Raw genomic sequence first — 25,612 nt, forward strand, 5'->3', positions numbered from 1 at the left:
TACGCAACCCTCATTGCGCGAGCCTGACTCGCACTTGGCCGGTTTTTATATATAGAGATTATTTGGATGGATGGATGATTGTTACTCAATCATACCACAAAACGGCTGAACGTATCGAGAGCGGCGCATGAGCGGGGCACCGCGCGGGGAAGCGGGAGGAGGGTTGTTTTCGAGCCAGGTGCCACGGGTAGTAAATAGTTACTGAAATAAGCAGGTGTGACGTACAGATAAACGGACAGACTGAGTTATAGTCCGCGACATGTCAAGATGGAAATCGGGGTATGAGGCGGGGGGCCGCCCCGAACACCTGCTCGTAATTCACCCGGGCTCGCCCGCACCGAGCTAGCGCAGGGACTGAGCGGGTGTGCGGGGCGCTTCCTCCTAGATTGCCATCTAGACCTGTCGCGTACTCATCATAGGGTTTCCATTTTTTAGTACGGAACCCTAAAAAAGACCTGTTAGATCAGGTAGGTACTTACCTATTATAAAATTCTTAAATTCACCTTGGCAGGAATCGAACCAAGGACCTCAGGCTTATAAAACGACATATTATTTTACTATTGTTTACTTACCTACTTAACTCGTTTTTTAGAGTTTCGTAGCCGAATGGCAAAAAACGGAACCCTTATAGATTCGTCATGTCTGGTCTGTCTGTCCGTCTGTCCGAGACAAGAGAGAGAAAAAAAAACTATATTTTTTTGGATTCCCCAATTTTGTTCTAAACTGAACTGAAGTGGTACAATGTGTGCCCCCCCCCCCCCCTGTAACTAAACTACAAAATATATATGATGTACATTACCATGCAAACTTCCACCGAAAATTGGTTTGAACGAGATCTAGTAAGTAGTTTTTGATTTATCGTGCAAAATGTCGATAAAATACGATTGTACTACGGAACCCTCAGTGCGCGAGTCTGACTCGCACTTGACCGGTTTTTAATCACTACGCTGCAGGATTTTTATGTTGCTAAAATCTGTGTAATTATATTATTTCAGGTGGCATGAAGGTGAAATATACGTAATAGTTATAAACATCAGGGAACAACGTTACACTTTAGATCTGACTTACTTCGAAAACGTATCTGGACACTTAGAAATTATCGTTAACAACGTTGAATCGCCAAAGAAAATCGGGTATGTATTTCTACATAATCATTATCAAAGCTGATCATGATCATGATCAACCCATCACTGGCTCACTACAGAGCACGGGTTTCCTCTCAGAGTGAGAAGGGTTTTGGCCATAGTCTACCACGCTAACCATGTGCGGATTTGTAGAATTCACACATCTTTGAGAACATTATGGAGAACTCTCAGGCACGCAGGTTTCCTCACGATGTTTTCCTTCACCGTTAAAGCAAGTGATATTTAATTAATTAAAACGCACATAACTCCGAAAAGTAAGAGGTGTGTACCCGGGATCGAACCCCCGACCTCCGATTAGAAGGCGGAAGTCCTAACCACTAGGCTATCACGGCATCAAAACTAATAACTTACGATAATTGCTATAGTATTTATAATTTAACTAAAGTGTATAATTTTATTAGATCAATGAATAATTGACGGATTTTTTTAGTATATATACGTGCTAAAATGTGTTTTCATTTTTTAACTCATCACCTGAAATTTTGAGACTGGTATTTTACCCGAATCGTCATTGCGATATTATTTTAATGACTGTTTAAACTCTAACACCCAATTACACCAAGCATTTAACCCCCATTTAGTTAAACTTTGTAATGCTATCCCTTTTTGGCAGTTGACATACGCGATTTTCAAAAAGGAGAGATACAAATAATGTTAACTAAACCATGATTAATTTGCTTGGTGAAATTAGGCATAAACCTTGCACATTTATCAAAAAGAGTAATTTAGCAGCTACAAGGTTAAATGCATATCAAAAACAAGGCTTGTGTCTTGTAAAAATATTATGCAGTTAAATTATTTTAAATCTATAGTAGGCACTAATATTATAAATGCGAAAGTGTGTTTGTTTGTTTGTCCTTCTTTCACGCCATGACAAAGCAACCAATCGACTTGATTTTCGACATAGGTAATAGTTGAATGATGTTGATGGAGAATATCAGAGAGTTTTTTAAAAACCTAAATCCACGCGGACGAAGTCACGGACATCAACGAGTAGCTACTAAAATATTATTATTTTACAAATTTTGCTTGCCACAAATATTTACTTATTAATATCTAGACACCAAAATTACATTTTGAAATATGGCGACGACAGAAATGTTTGATTTATGAAGCCTCAGAATTCGTTTATTCCATCCCAAGAGCATCGAACTTTCTAAGAGACCTAAATAAACACAATATTCAACCACGAGCGAAACAATATAGCGCCTAGAAACATGAACATAGTCATAATTTATTGCGTAGAAAGTCCTGATTTGGTTAGGCCAGCTGCATAGTAGGCGGTTAAAGTTAAACTTTGAATGTTAATGGATTGTCAGGGTTTGTTAACTTCAAAGTCAAAGTCAAATGATTTATTCAAAATAGGTAATAAATTATTCTTTTTGATAGTCAGATGTTGGATTTGTAAGACATAGTGGTGATAATAATTATTATCTACGCAAACTTAAAACTAAAGCTTCGAGCTAAAATTTTACCTTTAAGTTTATATAATTTTAATCTTGGAGGTACCCATGTAAACAGAGACTTATCTAACCTACTTTGCTCTTCATTCTTGGACAAAGCTTAGGTTAACTTAAAGTCAACATGCGCGGATCCACCGTTGTGGGCGCGATGGGCATGCCCACAACCCTAATAGAAACCTAAAATGGCACTGGCCCACGGACCAAGGGGCCCAACAAATCTCGAAGGCCGGGGGCCGAAAGAAAATTTTTTTTTCGGGAGGAAACAATGCGCCTTCCATAGGCAAGATTGTAAAAAAAATCGCGCTCGCGAATAAAAAGCCGACTCGCACTTGGCTGATTTTTGGATGGCGGTGTCCACAACCTTTTTTGAGGGCTGGATTCGCGCCTGAGAGTCAAATTGTAGGTACAGTACCTAATATTCGTAAAATCTAACGCAAGCAACTTGTAGATTGGCTCGCTGTACTGACTACTGACCATACAAATTAACATACACTGTCTGAGGACCTACGCAGCATAGTCAATCCGAAACAACACAAAAAGAGCCTCGTTAGCTCAACGGTTAAAAGAGCGATCTGAAAACTGAAAGGCCGCCGGTTCAAATCCCACCCGTTGCACTATTGTCGTACCTACTCCTAGCACAAGCTTTACGCTTAATTGGAGGGGAAAGGGGATTATTAGTCAGCAATTAACTTGTCTAATATTATTCTTTAAAAAAACAACTGTAGGTACTATTTTATGACCACACATTGTAACATTTTAGTTTTAAATGATAAAAGGTTTTTACTTATTACCTTTATTTATTTTTCTATTTATTTGTTTCAGAGACTTAGTAGAAGCAAGCAGTTTGAAAATTGCTCCCGGTGAATCTTTAGTTTTGAGAGTGGTGCAGTAACACAATTAAACATCAAAAACTTACCATCATTGTGACCACACAAACACTTCTGGAGTGGAAATTAATTTATTATTGTTTCATTAAATTGCACTATTGTCAAAAATTAAGAGTACGTCTATTACTTTTTTATTTATTAAATTAAGAGTTTAATAAAAGTACATTCTCATTATATTTTCACCCTCGATCATCATCATTCATCACCAATCATCCCTTGATTATTATTAATTGAAATCTAAATATATAAAAGGAAAAGGTGACTGACTGACTGACTGACTGACTGATCTATCGACGCACAGCTCAAACTACTGAACGGACGTTACCTTCCGCTAAGAAAGGATTTTTGAAAATTCAACCTCTATGGGGGTAAAATAGGGTTCGAAATTTGTGTAGCCCACGCGGACGAAGTCGCGGGCATAAGCTAGTGGATAATAAATGCATATTGTGTACTTAGGCACTTAATCTCAAACGTTTTTGAAATATTATCATAACTTATATGACCACATGTAAAGATATGAATGCTCTGAACAGTGTTGTTACTAACTCGTTTTTATCTCACAAGAGCTCTGGTTTATCTAGATCACTAGATATTGTTTTTTTATAAATAAGCTGGTGGACGACGATGTACTTGATTTCGTTCAGCATAATGAGGTAAGACACAATTGCATTTTTTTTAAAAAGGTTTAATTTATTTTAAAATTTTACAACAGTTAATTAATGTTCTTCACTCCACTTTTATTGGGGCCTGCTCTACGAATATTAACAGGCGATACGCAATAGCGCGATCCTGTGTTGAGGAAATATTGATGGTATTGACAGTTCACAATGTTTCGGGATATTCTTGAATATATTATACGCATTACGGTATTAATAGTAGAACTGCGGTGGTATCGATGAGGTTTTAGATATATTTTAGTTTTTTTTTTAAATAGTTACAGGTATAATTACAATTATTCTATTAAATAAACTTAAATCTAAAAAAAACAACATTAAATTAAAACTAAAATAAATTATATTAAATCTAAAACGTCATCGAGACCACCGCAGCGAGGCATTGTACCCAAGATGCTGGCAGCATTACCTCTTTTTTGATGTAATGCTGCCAGCATGTAATTTGGATGGCCAAACTAATTCTTTGACCAAGGTAGCTGCCAGCTCTCGGGTCCCCGGTTGATTCGATAACCCTTTTCGAAATTTCCTCAAAAAGAGCTCGAGCCCCCGGGCCCCACAGACAGACAAACAAACACACTTTCGCATTTATAATATTAGTATTAAGTATTATAATACTAGTATGGATTAGTTTAGCTTCTATCTCATAACAAGTACATTTTTTGAACTTATAATATACTAAATGATGCCCGCGGGAAATCCTGTGGGAACTCTTCAATTTTCCGGGATAAAAAGTAGCCTATGTCCTTATCCGGGATGCAAGCTATGCCTGTACCAAATTTCGTTTAAATCGGTTGAATGGTTGAGCCGTGAAAAGCTAGCAGACAGACAGACAGACACACTTTCGCATTTATAATATTATGTATGGAAGTATGGATACTTGGTAGTCTAAAAATTCATTGTTAACGACGATTCATGGCACGAACGGCATTCCGAACCAGTGGTAGATTATTTTGACGATTCAAAAGCACTGGTTAAAGTTTACTTGAATAAAAATATTATATATTCTACTGAAAATTTATTTACTTCTTATAGACTGAATCCAATATTGCTGCTTCCCGCAATATTCCTTCTCGTCCAGACGAAGGATTTGCAATGGTGGGAGACTACCATATTTTATCAAATCTATCCAAGATCATTTCTAGATAGCGATGGTGATGGGGTTGGAGACTTAAAAGGTAAATATGTTATGACAAAGACCTATTTTCCCAAGGACACTTAAACTGATTTAATTTAGAGTTAGACTTTAACTAAATCTCAATCTAAATCTTTTAACTAAACTTTGTAATGCTGTCACTTTATGGCCAGAGCATAATGTGGTGGCCAAAAAGTGACTGCATTAAAAATTTTACTAAATCAGCTAAGCAGTGATTTTCAAAGTGAACCTTTATCATTTTATTCCTTCAAGGATTTTGCGGCTATTGATGTGGCATGTTCCAAATTCCTATCTTTGTCCCTGCTCTGTAGAGAAAACTTACATGCAAAATTTGAAGTTTCTAAATCCAGTGGTTTATGCTATACGTTTATATGATAGTCTAACCTTTAATAAGTATAGATTGTCGTCATACAAAAATAATAAATAGGTTGTAGGTACGTTTTAATGACTGATAAGTAATAAATCCTATTAACTTAATTAAACATAACACAGAATATAAATCGGATTTATTCCATCTTTTACATTGAATATCAATCTCATTTGAATAAAGCTACTTACTGATATAATAAAATATAGTATAATATAATATAATGTAAAAGAAAGTAAGTGTAAATATTTTTTTTTCTTTGTGTTCCAAATCATTTTTGTGTTGATTAAATAAATATGTGTAAATAATGTAAGGTATTTTTTTATATATACCTAGTAAGTATATACATACAGAAAAAACAAAAAAAACTTATCACTAAAAATTTTATATTTACAAAAAATATACGCCTTCCAAATGGTCATTTTTGGGCATTGTGCCCAAAACACTGGCGCTATTACCTCGCTAAACGGCAAGGCTCAACCGTTGAGCGAAATAAGCACCAGGTCACCAGACGCGTCGATCAGCTTTTGGGACACGACGTTTATAAAAGTTTAATAATGTAACAATATAAAATTTAGTTTTAACAATGGACATGAAAACATGAATGCACTTTTAAAACACTCACCAGTTTGGCGAGAATAAAAAAATGTACATATCTTGTATACTACTAATGATTATAAATAAATTAAAAAAAAAAGAATGTGATAAGTAATTTTATCAAAAACGCTGGTTACCTTTTTCTTTCTAAATAAAAGCAATCGGCATCATTCAATTTTACGAAAATTTTGCAGGAATTACTTCAAAGCTTGAATATTTGAAAGAAATTGGAGTGGGTGCGACATGGCTATCCCCAATGTTTCAGTCTCCAATGTACGATTTCGGTTACGACATTGCTGATTTTTATGCTGTTCATGATGAATACGGAACTATGCAAGATTTCGAAGATCTTATTGCAAAAGCTAAGGAACTCGGTAATGTTAATCATTTTTCAAATACAGAAAGTGATTGAGTGGATTAAACTTTTATTTAACAGACCTTTGTAACATTTCTTTCAGATATAAAAATAGTTCTAGATTTGGTGCCTAATCATGGGAGTAACGAAAGTGTTTGGTTTGAAGAGGCCCTTAGAGGTCATGAAAAGTATCACGACTACTTTGTGTGGGAAGATGGAACAGTAGACGAAAATGGCGTAATGCATCCACCGAACAATTGGGTACGTATAGTATTATGTGGGTTCGTAATGTAGATTTCAATTGAAAACATACTAATCATCACGATCAACCCAGATGTCAGACCCAGGGTCGAATGAGAAGGGTATGGCCATATTCCACCACGCTGGGCATGTGTGGCTTGGCAGAAATCACACACATTTGAGAACACTAACACATTATAAAGAAGTCTCAGGTATGCAGGTTCCCTAACGATGTTTTCCTTTACCGTTAAAGCAAGTGATATTTAGTTGCTTAAAACGCACATAACTTCGAAAGGTTAGAGATGCGTGCCCGGAATCGAAACCCCGACCTCCCGATAAGGAGGCGGATGTCTTAACCACTAGCAGTGGCGTGCACAGGAGTTCAAGCCAGGGTATGCATTTAGGTATGAACTTATTTTACGGCAGGTTATAATGAAAAATAAGCATTGATTTATTACAATGAGGGTAAGCAGTGCGTTTATGCTTCTATGAGCTGCACGCCACTGACCACTAGGCTACCACGTCTTGAACATATTAATATGGTATTTTAATCAACGTTTACAGAATAGCGTATTTCGTAAAAGTGCCTGGGAATACAGAGAGGAAGTTGGAAAATACTACTTACATCAGTTTGTAATCGGTCAGCCTGATTTCAATTACCGAAATCCAGCGGTTGTTGAGGAAATGAAAAATGTTATACGATACTGGCTTGACAAAGGCGTTGCCGGTTTTAGGATTGATGCTATTTCTCACTTATTTGAAGTAGACAAGGAACTTTATGGTGGTAAGCTCCCAGATGAGCCTTTAAGCGGCAGAAGTACTGATGACCCACTCAACTATGATTATTTAGACCATATTTACACTGTGAATCAAGACGAAACCTATGATATGGTTTATCAATGGAGAGAAGTGTTTGATGAGTATGAAAAAATAGATGGTTTGCAAAGAGTGATAATGACTGAAGCGTACACATCTCCTCAACTTACAGTGAAATATTTTGGGGACGGTGAACGTGAGGGTTCACAAATGCCTTTCAATTTCGTACTTATTTCTGATGTTAATGGGGACTCTACTGCTGCTGATCTAAAGTATGCTCTCGACAAGTTCCTCACATATAAACCAATAGACAAGTTAGCTAACTGGGTGGTGAGTTTTAATAATAAGCTCTACTGTTTTTTTTTTTAAACTGTAATTTTTTTAAACATTCATTTTTTTATTTTTGTATAATACTAAATTGTTGCTAATAAATTGGCTTGAAATTAAGCGTATACCTACCTACCACAGTAAATTCAACAAGTAGGTATTAATTTTCTCAAGTAACAGTTCCAACAATTTCATTGATTAATTTGTAAAAATATTAATTCCAGGCTGGTAATCATGACAATAATAGAGTGGCTTCAAGATTTAGTCCCAAGTTGGTTGACGGAATCAACATGATCGTATTACTCCTTCCAGGAATTGCAGTTACTTACATGGTTTGTATATTTTATTGCACCTGATCTCTCTCCGGACGTGTCGAATTTCTGTACTATCGGGCTATGAGACTGAGGGAATAGAGAGTGCACTATAATAGCTTCCACGCAGATGGCTCATCTTTATAGAGATTGGCCACCGGGGCTGATATTAGGTCAGGAGGACATTATTAGTATTTATTTTAGTAACACTAGAATTTTCAACATAGCTACATAGCATAGCTTTTAAATAACCTAAAGAAATTATCTGGCAATCTTCCTTTATTAGGACATAAAAATGTACCTTACAAAAAAATTCAGCGTACTAAATATGGTTAAAAACAGTAATTTTATGTGTAACAACAAGGTAACAACAGACTATTTATGTCTGACTTGGCTTTACATAACTTAATAGGTTTTCGTTTAAAAACAGGGTGAAGAAATTGGAATGAAAGATGGCTTTGTCAGTTGGGAAGATACAGTAGACCCAAGTGCCTGCAACACGGACGACCCGATCAATTACGTTAAAACTTCGCGTGACCCAGCAAGGACGCCTATTCAATGGAACTCCGAGAAGAATGCCGGTTAGTGGGATAGTTAAAAAACTAAGAAGTTTGAATTAAAGCATTATCTCATCGGCGAGCGTTTCAAACGGTAGATGTTCAAAGATTGGCATACGTTTCTAGCAAGATCCCTTCTATTTAGGGTTGTGAGCCGTTTGTGTCCTGCTACGCGATTGCGGGAGAATGACAGCTACAATGTCACGATCGCAATCATCTCTGATTGGTTAACCCACTCGGTCGCTATTGACTACAATGCGTTGTTGCAACAAGAATCGCACAAATTCAGCCAATCCGAACAATTGAGATTGTAATAATGATTGATGCAGGTTTTAGACAATCGCCCTACAGTAGCTCCCAAGTCCCAACAACTCGCTTGAAATAATTTCTCCACCTAGAATTTCAAAACCACGTTTAATGGCGCAAGGTTGCCATCCGAGCATTTTAGAATCTCATCGTATATCGAATTTTTGAGCTTAATTTACTGTTCTTTCAGCTACTTTGTAGTTCAACTTGCATTTGAATGGTAATAGTGTGCAAGCACCCATGATACTTTTTATATCGTTAATAGCCAGAACCTGCGATATAAATTTTACCTATGCACATTTGATGGCAAATATCGGAAGATAGGTAGCTGCATGTTTCATTCAAACGCAAGTCACATCGGTTTAGCGGGTTAATGATTTTGTCTTATTTCAGGATTTTCAACGGCTGATAAAACTTGGTTGCCAGTAGCCGATGGCTATGAAACATTGAACGTGGAAGTCCAACAATCAATTGAGAGGTCCCACTTGAATGTTTACAAGAAATTAGCGAAGTTGAGGATGGACCCCGTTTTCAGACACGGTCGATATGAATCTGTCGCGCTTAACTCTGATGTGTTTGCTTTTAGAAGGTATGAAAAATTGTATCTATTTACGAGTTTAATAATATTCTTAAAAAGTATCGAATTATTATTAAGATTTTTATCAATAGATAGAGTGCCTCTCGGATACTTATAAATACTCATAAGCACTTTCGCGAAAGGGGACAGATTAGTTAGTATTTCAATATTGACGACCTCTCTGGCGCAGTGGTGAGCGCTGTGGTCTAAATGGTGGGAGGTCCCGGGTTCGATTCCTGGCAGGGGTTTGGAATTTTATAATTTCTAAATTTCTGGTCTGGTCTGGTGGGAGGCTTCGGCCGTGGCTAGTTACCACCCTACCGGCAAAGCCGTGCCGCCAAGCGATTTAGCGTTCCGGTACGATGCCGTGTAGAAACCAAAGGGGTATGGGTTTAAAAAAACTGCCATACCCCTTCCAGGTTAGCCCGCTATCATCTTAGACTGCATCATCACTTACCACCAGGTGAGATTGCAGTCAAGGGCTAACTTGTATCTAAATAAAAAAAATAAAAAATATACACACTACATACAGATAATTGTTTAGTCTATATTTTTATCGCTACTATTACATCGTTAGTATCACTAAAATTTGTTTCAATGTTTATTTTATTTTTGTTAGTACCTAACTTTATCAGGCATCGTTATGAAATAAACAGTACCTATCATATTATCTGATGTCAACATATTTATTTCTCTACAATGTCAAAAGGGTTTTGATACGGCTTATCAAAGTTTATCCGAAGCACCTATAGGTATTATTTCTATTATCGTATCTTGTGACTGTTTATAATCCGATTGTCAGCATCTTGAGAAGACTTGGAAGATTATGTATCCGGTTAGTAAGGGTGCGCCCACTGTGCCACTTTGATCATTGGAACAATTTTGTCTCCCATACAAACAGCTATGTTCTCATCATCATCATGATCAACCCATCGCCGGCTCACTACAGAGCATGGGTCTCCTCTCAGAGTGAGAAGGGTTTTGGCCATAGTCTACCACGCTGGCCATGTGCGAATTGGTAGACTTCACACACCTTTGCATTATGAAGAACTCTCAGGCAGGCAGGTTTCCTCACGATGTTTTCCTTCACCGTTAAAGCAAGTTTTTACTTAGTGAAAAGTTAGAGGTGGGTGCCAGGGATCGAACCCGCGACCCCCGATTAGAAGGCGGAAGTCCTAACCACTAGCCACAGCTATGTTTTATTAGGTTCCATTCAATTGTGTAATTTTGTAGACAATTAGAGAGCAAATTGTTTTGCTTATTTATACATCAATTTTTTTATATCACATTTTAGATGGCATGAAGGTGAAATTTACATCGTCGTCATTAATCTTAGGGAACAATCGTACAATTTGGATCTAGCGTACTTTGAAAACGTGTCCGGGCATTTGGAAATTGTCATCAATAGTGTTGAATCGCCAAAGGAAGCCGGGTAAGTGGATATTGACGATGATTAAGTCTAATTTTCCAAAATTCCTCAGTGCTTGAAGACCAAAGTCTTCGAACAGTGCGTGTTGCCAGTGATGACATATGGATCCGAGACATAACTAACCATGGGCTTCATAAGAAAGCTTAAAGTCACTCAGCGGGCGATGGAAATGCTTGGAGTTTCTCTACGTGATCAATTTAGAAATGAGGAGATCCGTAGGAGAACTAGAGTAACTGACATAGCTCAACGGGTTGCGAAGCTGAAATGGTTATGGGCAGAGCACATTGTTCGGAAAACCGATAGACGTTAAGGGTTCCAAGGTACTGGAATAGCGACCTCGCACCCGAAGGCGCAGCATTGGAGGTGGATGGACGACATCAGACGAGTCGCAGGGAGCCGCTGGATTGAGGCGGCGTAAGACCATGGCGTGTGGAAGTTCCTACAAGAGACCTATGTCCAGCAGTGGACGTCTATCGGTTGATGATGATGATGAAGTCTAATTTATAGCCAACGACGTGAGACATCTATGAGTACATCTATAGTACGTGACAGGTCGAGAATCAAGATGGCAATCGGCGTATGACGCGAGGAGATGCCCCGCAGACCCACGCGTCACCCATGTTCGCCTGCACTCACTGTATTTAGGGCGGGGGCTATGCGGGTGTGCGGGTCGTTCCCTCCCCGACCTGTCGCGGATTATACATAGAAACGGGTCACCACTCACCATGTTTTAAGGCACGCTCGTAGGTGTCGTTTTACGCAAAGGTGTTGAGTCTCTTTGGGTAAAATGACTTCATACCAATATCTATTAAGTCTGTACGGCTGCGCAATGCACGTCACATCTAACGAATTTGTCTGCACTTAGTGTAAGAGTTTTGGTCTATTTGGACCTGAGAGAGCGAGTATGTCTTTGACGTTAATATTTTTATAGAAATCGTTAAAATTTTACTGCTTAGTAATTTCTCTGTTTATTTTGATCCCTTTTTATTTATTTATTTGTTCTAAATATTTATTTCAGAGGCTTGGTAGAGGCATCGAATTTGCAGATTTCGGGTGGAGAATCTTTGGTTTTGAAAGTAGTTCAGTGAAACAAATGTAATGTTCTTAATAATAAATAATTTATCATACATCAGTTTGTACTGAATACCTATTATCCTCCGCTAATCAAAGACTGTATTATTCCCTTCATGAATTATGTACCTACTGGTAAAGTTGAAAGCTTTATATTTGTACAAACAAACTCTCATATTTTCTACATAATATTATTATTATTAAGTAGGTTATATTTCAGAACTTTTGAATTTATTACAGCAGCTTTACATACATTATCACAGGGTGCTGAGTTTATCCGCCTCATGATGAGACCAAAGTTTGATGGGAGGGAACACCGCCGGAGGGAGTTAGTTCTTCAGTTTGTAATTAGAATAAGTAGCTTCAATAATAATAATGATTAGTACACTGGAGCGGAGTGGAAATAAGGGACATATAGCCTACTAGCTTATGCCCGCGACTTTGTCCGTGTGGACTACACAAATTTCAAACCCCTATTTCACCCCCTTAGGGGTTGAATTTTCAAAAATCCTTTCTTAGCGGATGCCTACGTCATAATAGCTATCTACTTACCCAGCCCGATCCGTCCAGTAGTTTGAGCTGTGCGTTGATAGATCAGTCAGTCAGTCAGTCAGTCAGTCAGTCAGTCACCTTTTCGTTTTATATATTTAGATTTGTGACAACGAGTATCAATTGATTGTAATGTTGACTCAAGTCGGTAACTGGATGGATGGATGCTGAAGTCTATAAAGCTGAGTTAAAGTTATAAAATACAGCTCGACTCCACCCCGTCTGTATGCGTAAGCCTTTAGAACACTAAAGGCTTACGTATACAGACGGGGTGCGAGTATAATTAGAAAGATGTTGACGCACTGGGTTAAATAACAATTTAACCCAGTGCGCGTCAACATCTTTCTAAATTATACTCGCAAAATAGTTTAAAATAATATAGAGAGTTGTTCTTCTCTTCTCTTCTCTATCTGTTTGCGTAGACTCTTACAATGTTATTTAATCCAGTACGTCAACATCTATTTAACCATACTCACAAAACAGAGCTTACCTTGATGAATTATGCACAGGCGACATTCAAAGGATCAAATTTGAATTTGCTGAAGGAGGGCCTCTTTAGCAATTCATATTCCAGCCTGACATATTTTATTTCATACCTACATCTGTATTAATGAGGAGCTGGAAACGGTGTAATTATACATCAGATTAATACCGTTTTTAGGGTTCCGTAGTAAACAAGGAACCCTTATAGTTTCGCCATTTCCGTCCGTCTGTTCGTCCGTCCGTCCGTCCTCGGTTAATCTCAGAAACTATTAGTGCTAGAAATCTGTAATTTGGCATGGGTATAAATATTAATCACGCCGGCAATAAAATAAAATTTTGATAAATTTTTTTTTTAGGGTAGCTCCCCTACATGTAAAGTGGGGCTGAATATTTTTTTTCTTGTCTACCCCATAGTGTGGGGTAAGTATCGTTGAATAGGTTTTTTAAAAATACTGTGGGTGTGGGTTCACAGGTTAAGGAGTTATATCTGTTTTTCGAGGATTGTGACTACGGAACCCTACATTGTGTGTGGCCCGCCACGCACTTGGCCGGTTTTTAATGGACGTTTTTGGCTCAATGGATGCAAATCCAAACTTATTTCCAAGCAAAACGGTCTAAAACTGTGGTTTTGAGTCCAAAGTTTGATTTCGAATACTGAATACAAATCAGAACTCATTTCCAAGTAAACTGTACTAAAATTGAGTGAAAAGTTCGTAATTTCGATCAAAAAGGCACAATCAAATAAAGCTTTATCTTTCAACAGCTATCATTCAGATTTTTTAGTCTCTCCTGTAAAAAATATTTCATCGTTTTCGCTAGCTCAACATTTTCTACACAAAATATTTTATGGTCGGGTATTTAAACACAACCATCCATCATTACACCCAACATCTATATTTGAAAATTCATCTGCCTGTCTGTTTGTCCGGACAAATCTTCGGAACGGCTGATTCGATTTCGACAGGACTTTTAGAGGCACGTCATAGAGAATTCGAAAATTGTTAGTGTAAATTGCACTGCAACTACAAAGTCGAGCCTATTTATAATTTTAACAGAACAGCCTACCGATACTTCGCAAAATTTCGATTTTTCCACATCAAATAATGTACCAGTAAAATGTTTTTATTGAAAATTCTTCCGATAAAAGGCGTTACATTAAATTAAATTCCAGGCTAAAATTGCCTGTGCCTGCCTTCGCCACTCGCATGATACAAATATGTACCTATTCATATGGGAAGGAATGTTACTGGCAAAGTTTGCAAGTTGTGCAAAGATAACAGCCGGACAGAGTAGATTGAACGTCACTCGAGGCTCTGGGCAGTTATCTTAATATCATCATTAGCTGGGTCTGCCTGGGCACTAAACTATGGAAATAGTTTTTTGATAAAACTAATGACATGGCTATGTTGGAAAGGTTATCTTATTGTAACAAAAATAAAATCAGGGTGCTATTCAGAAATATCACTGTAACTCTACTCAAGGATCCTGATTGTGCTGATTCGACTCCACCCGGGTATTGTCTAATTTGCCCACTCTGTGAACTTTGGCCGTAACATATAGAAATCTATATATATAAAAGGAAAAGGTGACTGACTGACTGACTGACTGACTGACTGATCTATCAAAGCATAGCTCAAACTACTGGACGGATCGGGCTAAAATTTGGCATGCAGATAGCTATTACGACGCAGGCATCCGCTAAGAAAGGATTTTTGAAAATTCAACCCCTAAAGGGGTGAAATAGGGGTTTGAAATTTGTGTAGTCCACGCGGACGAAGTCGCGAGCGTAAGCTAGTAGTAGATATAATAGCTGATTTTAGTCTCATTACGTAGTTTAACGACATAATGTTGTAAATAAAACTACCACGATAATTAATTTTGGAAAATTCGTCGATATTTCGACTTTGCAGCATGGATCGTGGTTACGGTGGGACCCGAACGGATTTTCGGTATCGTATAAAGATTGTGTTAAACCGTAGTTTTTACAATAGAAACACAATATACACACACATGAACCCTGAAAACAGTACACTCCTTTTGTGTGTGGTATGTGTTTCTTTATTCCACCATAACTGACTTTTTGCAATTGTGCATTGTAAGGTCTACATCTCCTGAGGATGCTCCGGTGTCGGGGCAAAACGTGCGTCGAGTGTGTTTTGGGATTTGTGTGGTGCTGCGTGGTGGTGGTGCGTATTGCTTGCCTAGTGGCTGCTTTTTCCTGCATGGTTAGCAGTGGGAGGGCGGGCGGTGCATTTCGCATGCTGCATGTTGCATCATACAGATTCGACCTGTTTCAGTGGATTATAGCAAATTAGGCTTTTGGTTCATTGTATATCATGGACTTCCGAAAGTAACGCCTGCTTCTATACAACATATTATACAAATAATAAACACTTCGCATCCATAATATTAGCAGGTACCTTATGAAGCTTATAATATGATTTATACATCGAAACAAAGCTTTGATTAGTATGCTCATATTGAAACGTGAATAAAATTAACATAATAAACTAATGTATGACAAGCTATAATGCTCATTTATAAAACATAATATTAATTGAAATTGTATGAATAATTATAATGAGTTTATTTATTGTTTTCTAGAAATAGAAACTAGCTGATGCTCACGACTTCGTCCGCGTGAAGTTTTTCAAAAACCCGTGGGAACTTTTATTTTTTGCTAGGCTTGCGCTTGATGACAGTCAAGCCTTACGGAAAGCAATGACGAGGTCTAAGTTGGAGCGTGTTTGCCTAGAAGATGCCTATTTACTCTTGCCTTGAAGGTACATAACTTATACATGGCAAGAAACACGGACGTCAGATGGGCGTTCCAAACATTAGCGATTCGTATCAGAAACGTTGAGCACAAAACCGTGAAAAGAAAGATAGACACTCTGACACACTGTTGGACATAGGCCTTCCCTAAAGAGCGCCATCACACCCAGTCCACAGTCTTCCTCATCCAGCCACTTCCCGCCAGCCTCTTTATATCGTCGGTCCATCGTGCTGGAGGGCGTCCCACACTACTCAAGGACTTTCCGGCTCCAATGTCCATCGCCTCTACGATAGGCATACCTACTGACAGACAGACTTTCGATATATTATAAAATTAAGTACGGATTTAAACATTTTCAGTTCCAATCTCATTTTATTTTCACTATAAAGATAGCGGCGCTATTTGGACTGTTGTATTTTGGTTGGTTTCTTCAGTAGATAATATGATATCTCTCTGTTTACAAAGCCACGCAAAGCTGCGAAAATTAACCAGTCCGTACGTATTAATTAGAGTGGAATTGTGTTAGTACCTAATTTAAATAATTAACCGGCGGGTCTGGTGATTTCTGAAATTCCCTTTGACATTCGAATGCGAGACCGAGCGAGCGTATTTAGTAAAGTTTGATTGGAGGTACACGCATGACGCATATCTACTTATAACACACACAGACACACATACACTCACACATACACACACACATACATATGTTGTGAATCACCTACTAGGTATTTTTAATAGTTAATTGACTTTTATATTTTCATATTATTATATTATTGTAAAGCTTCTTTAAATTATCAAACGTACTGTTATAAATTTATATATAAAATCTATTTAAGTAATCTGTAAAAAATTGTAATCCTATTTGGCCTTATTTTCAGTCTGTTATTATGTAAAATTATATTGTAGGTATATATCGCTGTTGATTGCAAAAAATAAATAAAATAAAAAATAAAATAAAAATAAATAAAGCTACGTGGTTCCTACGAGGTACGAGGAGTCTTGGTTTAAGAAGAAACCCACTTCTTCTTGGGCGTAACACTCTTGGCTGAACGGTCGTGGTCATCACGAAATGAAGTCTTTGAAGGTAGATGCTATGCGACTCACGAGCATTCGCCACTTCTCCCTGCTTGCTGGTAGCCTGGTACACTCTTACAAAGAACCGCCCACAGCAGACTTAATTTGGTTGGTCAATCGCATGAGCGACCTTCCTATAAATATGAAAATGAAAATATTTTTTATTCAAGTAAACTATCACAAGTACTTTTGAATCGTCGGATGCATCTACCACTGCTGCACTTCCTAGCCTTCTATAGTGCCCTCCATGTTGTACAAAGCAAGATGGAGGGCACTATAGAAGGCTAGGAAGGTCGCTCATACGATGGACAAGGCGTTCGATGAAGACACTAAGTATCATCATGCCGGGAGATGAGTCCAAAGAACTTTAACATGTGACTATACTGACGCCTAAAGACGTTGTTTAATGCCTAGTTCTTCTAGTATAGAAACGTCCATCGCATGGGCACCTTCCTCGCCTTCTAGTGTCCTCCATCTCGCTCTGAACTGCATGGCGCTCGATAGGGACACTATCACGCTGGGTGATAATTGCAAAGAACTTTAATAATGTGTCTCTGTACTACTAACGCTGAAAGACGTTTAATGCAGAGTTCTTCTAGTATACAGACGTCCATCGCATGGGTAATCCTTCCTCATCTTCTAGCGTCCTCCACCTCGCTCTGCACGACATGTCTCTCGATAGGGACACTATGACACCGGGAGATACGTCCAAAGGACTTTAATAATGTGACTCTGTACTACTAACGCCGAAAGACGTTGTTTAATTCCGAGTTCTAGGGGAACTCGGTTCGCAGTTTGGTCCACGAGACTCCTAACACCCACACGAAACACCAGACCCTTGATGATACAAAAACAAGGGGATTGTGTCTTTGAAGTTAGCCTATTGTTTGTGGCTTCGTAACTCCGAAACAGATGACCCGAGCTCAATGTATTCATTTGACAGTTGGTTTACCCGGATAGGTTTCTAGCTAGGTATGTTTTGTTGCAATCTGATAATGGAGCCAGACCTTTGTCAGAACCACTCTACAATAATTAACGATTAACACTTAATCCAACCCATTGTATGAGCATTTGGGGTCAATTAAATTGTATCATATTTGATTTATATTAGGAATTGAATTATTTGAAAGACACCTATGTCCTAAACCCTTTAATAAGTACTTTATTTCCGCACTGGGAAGCGCTGAGTAGGACTGATCCTTGTAATCTTTTAATGGACCCCCCCCCCCCCCCACTCGTTGGCAGGCAGTGGTAGTGGTGTTAGACAGGCAATTATAAAAATATACGCCATGTATACACCAACAAAGTAGTTGTTATAACAGTTTTCGGCAAAACTTGTAAAAATTCTCTTGTTAGCAAATTAACATGAGAGCCAGCTATTTTTTAACAAGTTTTGATGTTTGGTGTAAACAAAATATGCCATCAACGCATACTACATGAGTACCCCTGAAAGAAAAGTCATGTCCACCTGTGGACATACGACGACGACGGCGACAGTGACACCTAATTGTATTTTCATACTCATAATCTCTAATCTAAATACATCTAAATATATAAAATTCAAAGTCCTGACTGACTGACTGACTGACATAGATATCAACGCACAGCCTAAACCGCTGGTCCTAAAGACATGAAATTTGGAGGGTCTATTCTTTGTGAAGAGTAGGTATCCACTAAGAAAGGATTTTTCGAAATTCCACCCCTAAGTTGGTTAAATGGGGGATGAAAGTTTGTATGAAAGTCGGTAATTTTTCAAGTTATTTGCATGAAAATTGGTATTTGGGTTTTCGGTCACAAATGAAGAAATACGTGTTTCAGGATTTTTGGAAAATTTGCCCATAAGGGTGGTAAAATAGGGGATGAAAGTTTGTATGGGAAAGTTTTAATTATTGATATTATAATTGACTTGAAATTTGGAAAGTAGGTTTTTTCTTGAGGTTAGGTGTCAGCTTAGAAACGACTATGAGAAAATTTCCCCCCTAAAGGAGTGAAATGGGGGTTGGAAGGTTATATGTGTTATTCGGTGCTGTTCAGAGTGCGCGTCCTGATGTTATAATGTTTGTTTCTGAAAAAAAAAAAATGCCATTTGTTTCCTGTAGGCCACGCGGGCGAAGCCGCGGGCAGAAGCTAGTTTATTATACAACGAAAATGTGACTGACTGACTGCGCACAACTCAAACTACTGGACGGATCGGGATGAACTTTGGCATGAAGTTAGCTATTATGACGTAGACATCCGCTAAGAAAGGATTTGTGAAATAGGGTGTAGTCCACGTGGAAGAAGTCGCGGGCATAAGCTAGTTATGATATAGGTAGATCTGCAAATAGGAGCTACGTCTGCATAAAAATGCAAGTAATGTTCATTTATGTTCATTTAGATGCAAATTTCTATGATGACCTCCCATTTCTTGAGCAATGTAAATGTAAGGGCCAACGAACATGAACGGAGTAGACTGGAACCGAATCTTTTTGATAACTTAAACACAGCTTTATATTGCTTTGACATACGGTTATAATTGGTATGCTGAAAACATGAACCTGGGCGCGCTTGGCCACGCTATGCGACAGCGCCCGTCACACTATGACTAAAATAAGTATATAAAGGATTACTTTGAGTTATTATTAAGAAAGAATTTGGCTTCTACTGTAGTCTGACGGTGTGCGTAGTGCCTAAAACGATTTCAGAATCTCAATGGAATTTTATGGTAAAAGTGACAATGGCGCCGATTCTCTTGTCTTTCTTTAAACTAAATGTAGACTATGTATCATCTGCATCTTTTTCTTTTTAATATTGCTAGAAAGGGACGGAACATGAATTTTACATTTAAAGCCTCTTAATTTTAGTGCACGCTACAAATTTAAACAATAGGCTCGCGACTGGCACCTAAAGTCACGAGGTTTGACCATAGAGCAGAAACAAAGAGGAGTTGGCCTAAGCAACTGTGCACTGTGATTTTCAACTAGGTCCTGACGTCATCACTGTGGGCGGGGCCTTAGTTAGTATGCTGTCTGCGTTCGTCAGGTTCACATATATTGAGACTCGTATTATCGGTGTGTTTTCGCGTTTTTAAGAACAAAAGGATGAAGTGTTGTGTTTTATCGTGTCAAAGTTATTCAGACAGACGTTCTGATGCTATGAATGGTATCACATTTCATTTGTAAGTAATTTTATACGTAATTTCTACACTTATTGACATCTAGTGTGAGATAGCTGAACTATGTAGTGACATCAATATATCGATGTTAGGTCGCTAAGCGAGTAGTTTTGCTACTAACCCGCAGATGGAAAATTGAGAAGTGGGCGGCGTTCCACAACCCCTCACCCCGCAAAATGTCACTCGATATTTCATAGGGAAATCTTAATACAACATCTCCTCTTTGTTTCTGCTCTATGGGTTTGACAGCACTTAATTAAATTTAAAACTGTCAAACAGTATCTGTCCTTCTCTAAATGCATTAGTAAGAAGAGAATGCGAGTACTCTAAAATTTAGGTGTGCACAGAATCAGTACCAATGAATCTAAAATGCCGGTTTAAAAAAAGTAACAGTTTCAGATTTGGAAAAACATCGCCAAAACACCTCTTTTTAAAATTGGTTGATACAGTATGATTAAGTTTCTAATCAATTCATTTCAAATGAGAATTAAGAGCAGCCAATCAATCCACTTCGCTTAATAAATACAAGTAGTAGATAGTATTAGACAGGAGTTGGTGGCAATTTTGGTAGACATACGAATATCTTATGAGTTATGATTAACTTATCGATGAGATTGATAGTTAATATTATTGAGTTTTGCAGCTTGTGAATATGGTTAAAGTGTCACTAATTTAAAAAAAAAAATTGGAAAAGTAAAAGTTGTATTGCTCAGACAGGCGGTATTTATTTTTTACTAGATGATGCCTGCGACTTCGTCCGCTTGGATTTAGGTTTTTAAAAATTCTGTGGGAACTCTTAAATTATCCGGGATAAAAAGTAGCCTATGTCACTCTCCAGGTCTTTATCTTCCCATTGGATTTTAAAAAACCTAATTCCACGCGGACGAAGTCGCGGGCATCAGCTAGTATAAAATAAGTTCAGGCATCGGGGGACACCCGACAAACGTGAGCGATAATATTTTTTACCAAAGAAATTGTTCCGCAATTTTTGATGTTACGTATTTCAAATTATTTAGAGATGATCATTGGCACCGATTCTAAGCACAACCTAATTTTAGAGTTTTCGCACCCTCTTCTTACTATTGTAATATGAAAAGGACAGAAGCAGTTTGACATTTCTAAATTTAATTTTTAGATGGTAAAACCCGTGATTTTAGCACGCACTCGCGAACCTACTGTTTAAATTTGTATTGTGCTCTAAAATTTAGAGTCTTTAAATGTGAAAGTCGTTCCGTTCCTTTTTTAGCATTAGTAAAAAGAAAAGGATGCAGATACTCTAAATTTAGTTTAGAGAGAGACTAGAGAATCGGGGCCATCTCAAGGATTCCACCAACTCCCTATCTATATGACAACTTGTTTTAATTGCTCGTCGTGCTATAAATTAATCCGTCACCGAGCCGCCTGCACGCTATGTCGACACATGCCGTCGAATTCTTTGCGCTCCTATGAATTATCACAATGCTCACAATTTATTGGAGTTCCGCTTGAACATTCAATCCCCCGTAGGCCGTAGTCCTCAACTAACATACCTAAACAAGACTAAACTAGACTAAACAAGATAGAAGAAACTGATAGAAATAATTTCCACGTCTATCGAATTGCCTTTTCTAAGTTTTTAATTTCGACTGTTTATTATATGAGAAAGTATGGCTCTCTGTCTGTTTGTCTCAATTGATTGATCGATGAATCGATTTTGATGAAAGGTACAAAGATATATTATATTTTTGTACCTTTCATCAAAATCGATACTCATATATTATTGTGTGTCATATATGACTGGGTGCCCTGCGTGCCCGACAGCCTGCACGAACGAGGAGCTGCAAAACGCTACCGACCGAGCAATCGCGGTTGCGGCTTTTTGGGCTGCCCGTGTTTGAGGTGACCGTCGACTCGAAAAGAAGAAGTAGATTATTATCATACGAGATGGGTACAGTATACTTATTATTTTATTTGGAAAATCAAAGCTTAATAAACAATTATAGTCCTAAAATTGGATAAATTCAAGCTAAAAAATAATTATCCCAGAAATCAAAGAATTCTCACGAATTTCCTAAAACCTGAATTCAAAGATTATTTTGATTTTTCCTGATTACAAAGTTTATTTCCAAGAATCTTGATTTCTTTTTTTTGTAGCTAGATAAGTAACGTTAATGTTGCACGATTTGATTAAATTTTGTGACTTTCTTTTGTTATTTTGAAAGAAAGAAAGAAAGAAAACTAGTTTATTCATCTTATGCCTAATGTAGGTATAGGTAAGGTACCTATATTTCCGAGCGTTTCAAGTTAGGTGTTCCCCATTACCCCACTTTCCCCTACACTTTTGCCTATAGCCTCTAATTAGACCCTACTTATTTATTAATCCGCTGTTAGCTCAAACTGGTAGCCAATCAATACTATTTCTGGATACGTTTATTTACGTTCGCCCGGACCGCTACTAAGACTGTTTGTTATTACGTAACACACTCATTAAATACGACTGTTCTATGTAATAACACACTCTACCTATCTATATGTATACATGTATATCAAGAGAAAATTGGAAGTCATTAGTTCTCAGCAAGAAAATACAAGTATTATGATGAACAATTTACAAATAATTACATATTATGATAACGCCTAGCGTAGACGATTAATTAATAATTGTCGGTCCGACATACTATTTATGCAGGTGAAAATAAAATACATAATACATTTTACTACAGCTGGAACGAGGAAATTCGCAGAAGAACAAAAGCGACCGACATAGCTCAAAGGATTAGCGCGCTGAAGTGGCAATGGGCAGGCCATGTCTGTCGCAGAACCGATGGCCGATGGGGCAGACGTGTTCTGGAGTGGAGACCTTGTACCGGTAAGCGCAGTGTAGGACGACCCCCCGCCCGCTGGACCGATGACCTTAATAAGGTGGTGGGGAGAGGTTGGATGAGGAAGGCGGAGGACCGTGTTTGATGGCGCGCTCTTGGAAAGGCCTATGTCCAGCAGTGGACGCAAACAGGCTGATGGATTGGATTGGATTGGATTTACTACAGCCTATCTTAAATATTTTATCTATGTAGATGGTGCCTTTGGTTTGAAGGAATCTACATAGCTCCCTCTCTAGTCTGCTGAGTGACTCTGAGCTTTCTTATGAGGCCCATAGTTAGCTACCAAATCTCGGATCCACATGTCGTCATTGGTAACACGCACTGTTCGAAGACTTTGGTCTTTGATCACTAAGGAATTATGGACCAGAAGAAATCTAGAAGCTTTTTTAACAGTACCCAGCCAAGTTGGATTCGCCAGTCAGCCTCTTTCCAGAAATAAGACATACCTAGCTGGGTTATCTGGGAGCTTGCAATGTAGGTAAATTGAGCTTATTTTCTGCTGCAAATGGGACCTACCTAACTGGGTTATGTCGGAGCTCGGATAATAATTTGAGCTTATTTTCAGAAGAAAATGGTTGCTCAAGAATTTAGACACTCAATGTACCAATTAGTTCTTAATCTTAAGGACCAGCTTAAACGAACCGCGCCCCAGAAAATTGCGAAACATGCGTCGAAAGCGCTTTGATTAATAGTTATGCGACGATGAAATAGTGACTCAAACCTTTGACCAAATGACCTAAGATTATAAACAAAAATTACCTCAAAATGTATATAGGTAAAGACCAAAATGCTATGCAGCAATTTAGACGTGCAATGTTGAAGACAATTACTTAGGACAGAGTTCATCAATCAACATGGAGACGTTGGGGAATTAGAAAGAGGCATGTTGGCGTCATAGGCGATATACAAAGAGATAAATGTGCTAATGCTACGTTAGCACGAAAATTGTAATCAAAGTCAAAGTCAAATTATTTATTCAGAATAGGTAGCATCTTTCTAGACTCCCCAGATTATCCGCGCCGCGTGGTAGGCCGAGACGAAGTGTAAAATTTTTTTTACAAAAAAAATAAAAACCGACTTCAATACACAAACACTAAAAATTAAAAAATAACTTAATTTATTACCGAATATATTATGTATACAAGAGTTAATATAGTTCTATAATAATACTTTTTGGTGCCGGTGCCAATTAGCTTTAGCTGCGTGAATCGCCTAGACTTCATATTTTTATGGGACTCTACAAATGGCACCTCATTCGCACAGACCCCAAAAAATATTATTATGGGACTATATTAACTCTTGTATACATAATATGTTCGGGAATAAATAAAATTATTTTTTAATTTTTAGTGTTTGTGTATTGAAGTCGGTTTTTATTTTTTTGTAAAAAAAAAAGTATTTCACAATTCTTAGTGGCCCCATGGTATTAAAATATGGTATGCCTGGTTAAAAATCTCCTGTTTACTAAGCTATTACACTGATCCCGAGCAATTTACTCTTATCCGTTGAGGAGTTCCATTATCTATCTTCGAAGATGTTCAATAGATCTTCACCAAATTTAAATGGGACCACCTTTAAAGTATACCCTTTCAAACAGAAAATATACATAAAAATATATTATAAAAACGTATAATAAACGCAAACGTAAAAACGTAAAAAAAGAGGCAAAGAACGACCCGTCAGAAATATCTGAGAACCTGACTTAATGACGTCATGAAACGTGCTTTCGTTGGCAGCAGTACAGTGCAGTACTGTGACTGGCACTGCGAACGCGACCGTACTGGTCGAACGTAGTGTTCATATCCTCTCTGGGTACTAGATAGGCGAAAATGGGCGAGCGCATTCCAGCAAGGTGCACAGATATTTCCGACGGGTTGTATCTCAAATCAATGTCCATTTATGTTAACACTTTAGGTACTTACTTTATATCATCCAAAAATAGGCAGCTATGATGATATAATTATTGACATTTCTGGCAACATTCTATACGTGTAACGAGATACATTTTTATGTGGGTAATATAACACCTAAAAGCCCGTTTTTATTATAACGTAACGATTATGACCGGCAGTTTTATAGGCTGTTGGATCTCGCTCATACACTAACGTGCTTAAAACATTTACTCGTAAATGGTTTTTATGTAGAAAATGGAGGCGTTTATACAGACGAACAAACTAAAACTAAAATCTTTCACAACTCTGATAGTTACATAATATTGTAAGCAAAAGTATTTACCCAGCGTAAGTGTATTATGAGTTGTATAAGTGTGATGATGAATGGTATTAAATTTTAGAAAAACTAGAAGGACGACAAAATTTTAATTGAGTTACCTATCTGATTGATTTTTGGCTAACATTTTTTTGTTTTTAAGGTTCCGTACCGCAAAGGGAAAAAAGGAACCCTTATAGGATCACTTAGTTGTCTGTCTGTCTGTTTTTTG

At 37.8% G+C, this 25,612-nt stretch overlaps 2 protein-coding genes across 3 annotated transcripts in view; one reads left to right on the forward strand and one right to left on the reverse strand.

Moving 5' to 3' along the window:
* Nucleotides 1–3,655, forward strand: part of LOC117981861 (uncharacterized) — a 55,544-nt gene extending 51,889 nt beyond the window's left edge. The window contains exons 25-26 of the mRNA XM_069499842.1: nt 996–1,133; nt 3,431–3,655. Coding sequence (XP_069355943.1) covers nt 996–1,133; nt 3,431–3,500 — 208 coding nt within the window. The 3' untranslated portion in view covers nt 3,501–3,655. The remainder of the gene's footprint in view (nt 1–995; nt 1,134–3,430) is intronic.
* Pde1c (Phosphodiesterase 1c) overlaps nt 1–25,612 on the reverse strand; it is a 184,623-nt gene that overhangs the window by 119,096 nt on the left and 39,915 nt on the right. The window lies entirely within an intron of this gene.

Source organism: Maniola hyperantus, chromosome 1, assembly GCF_902806685.2.
Source record: "Maniola hyperantus chromosome 1, iAphHyp1.2, whole genome shotgun sequence".
NCBI lineage: Eukaryota > Metazoa > Arthropoda > Insecta > Lepidoptera > Nymphalidae > Maniola > Maniola hyperantus.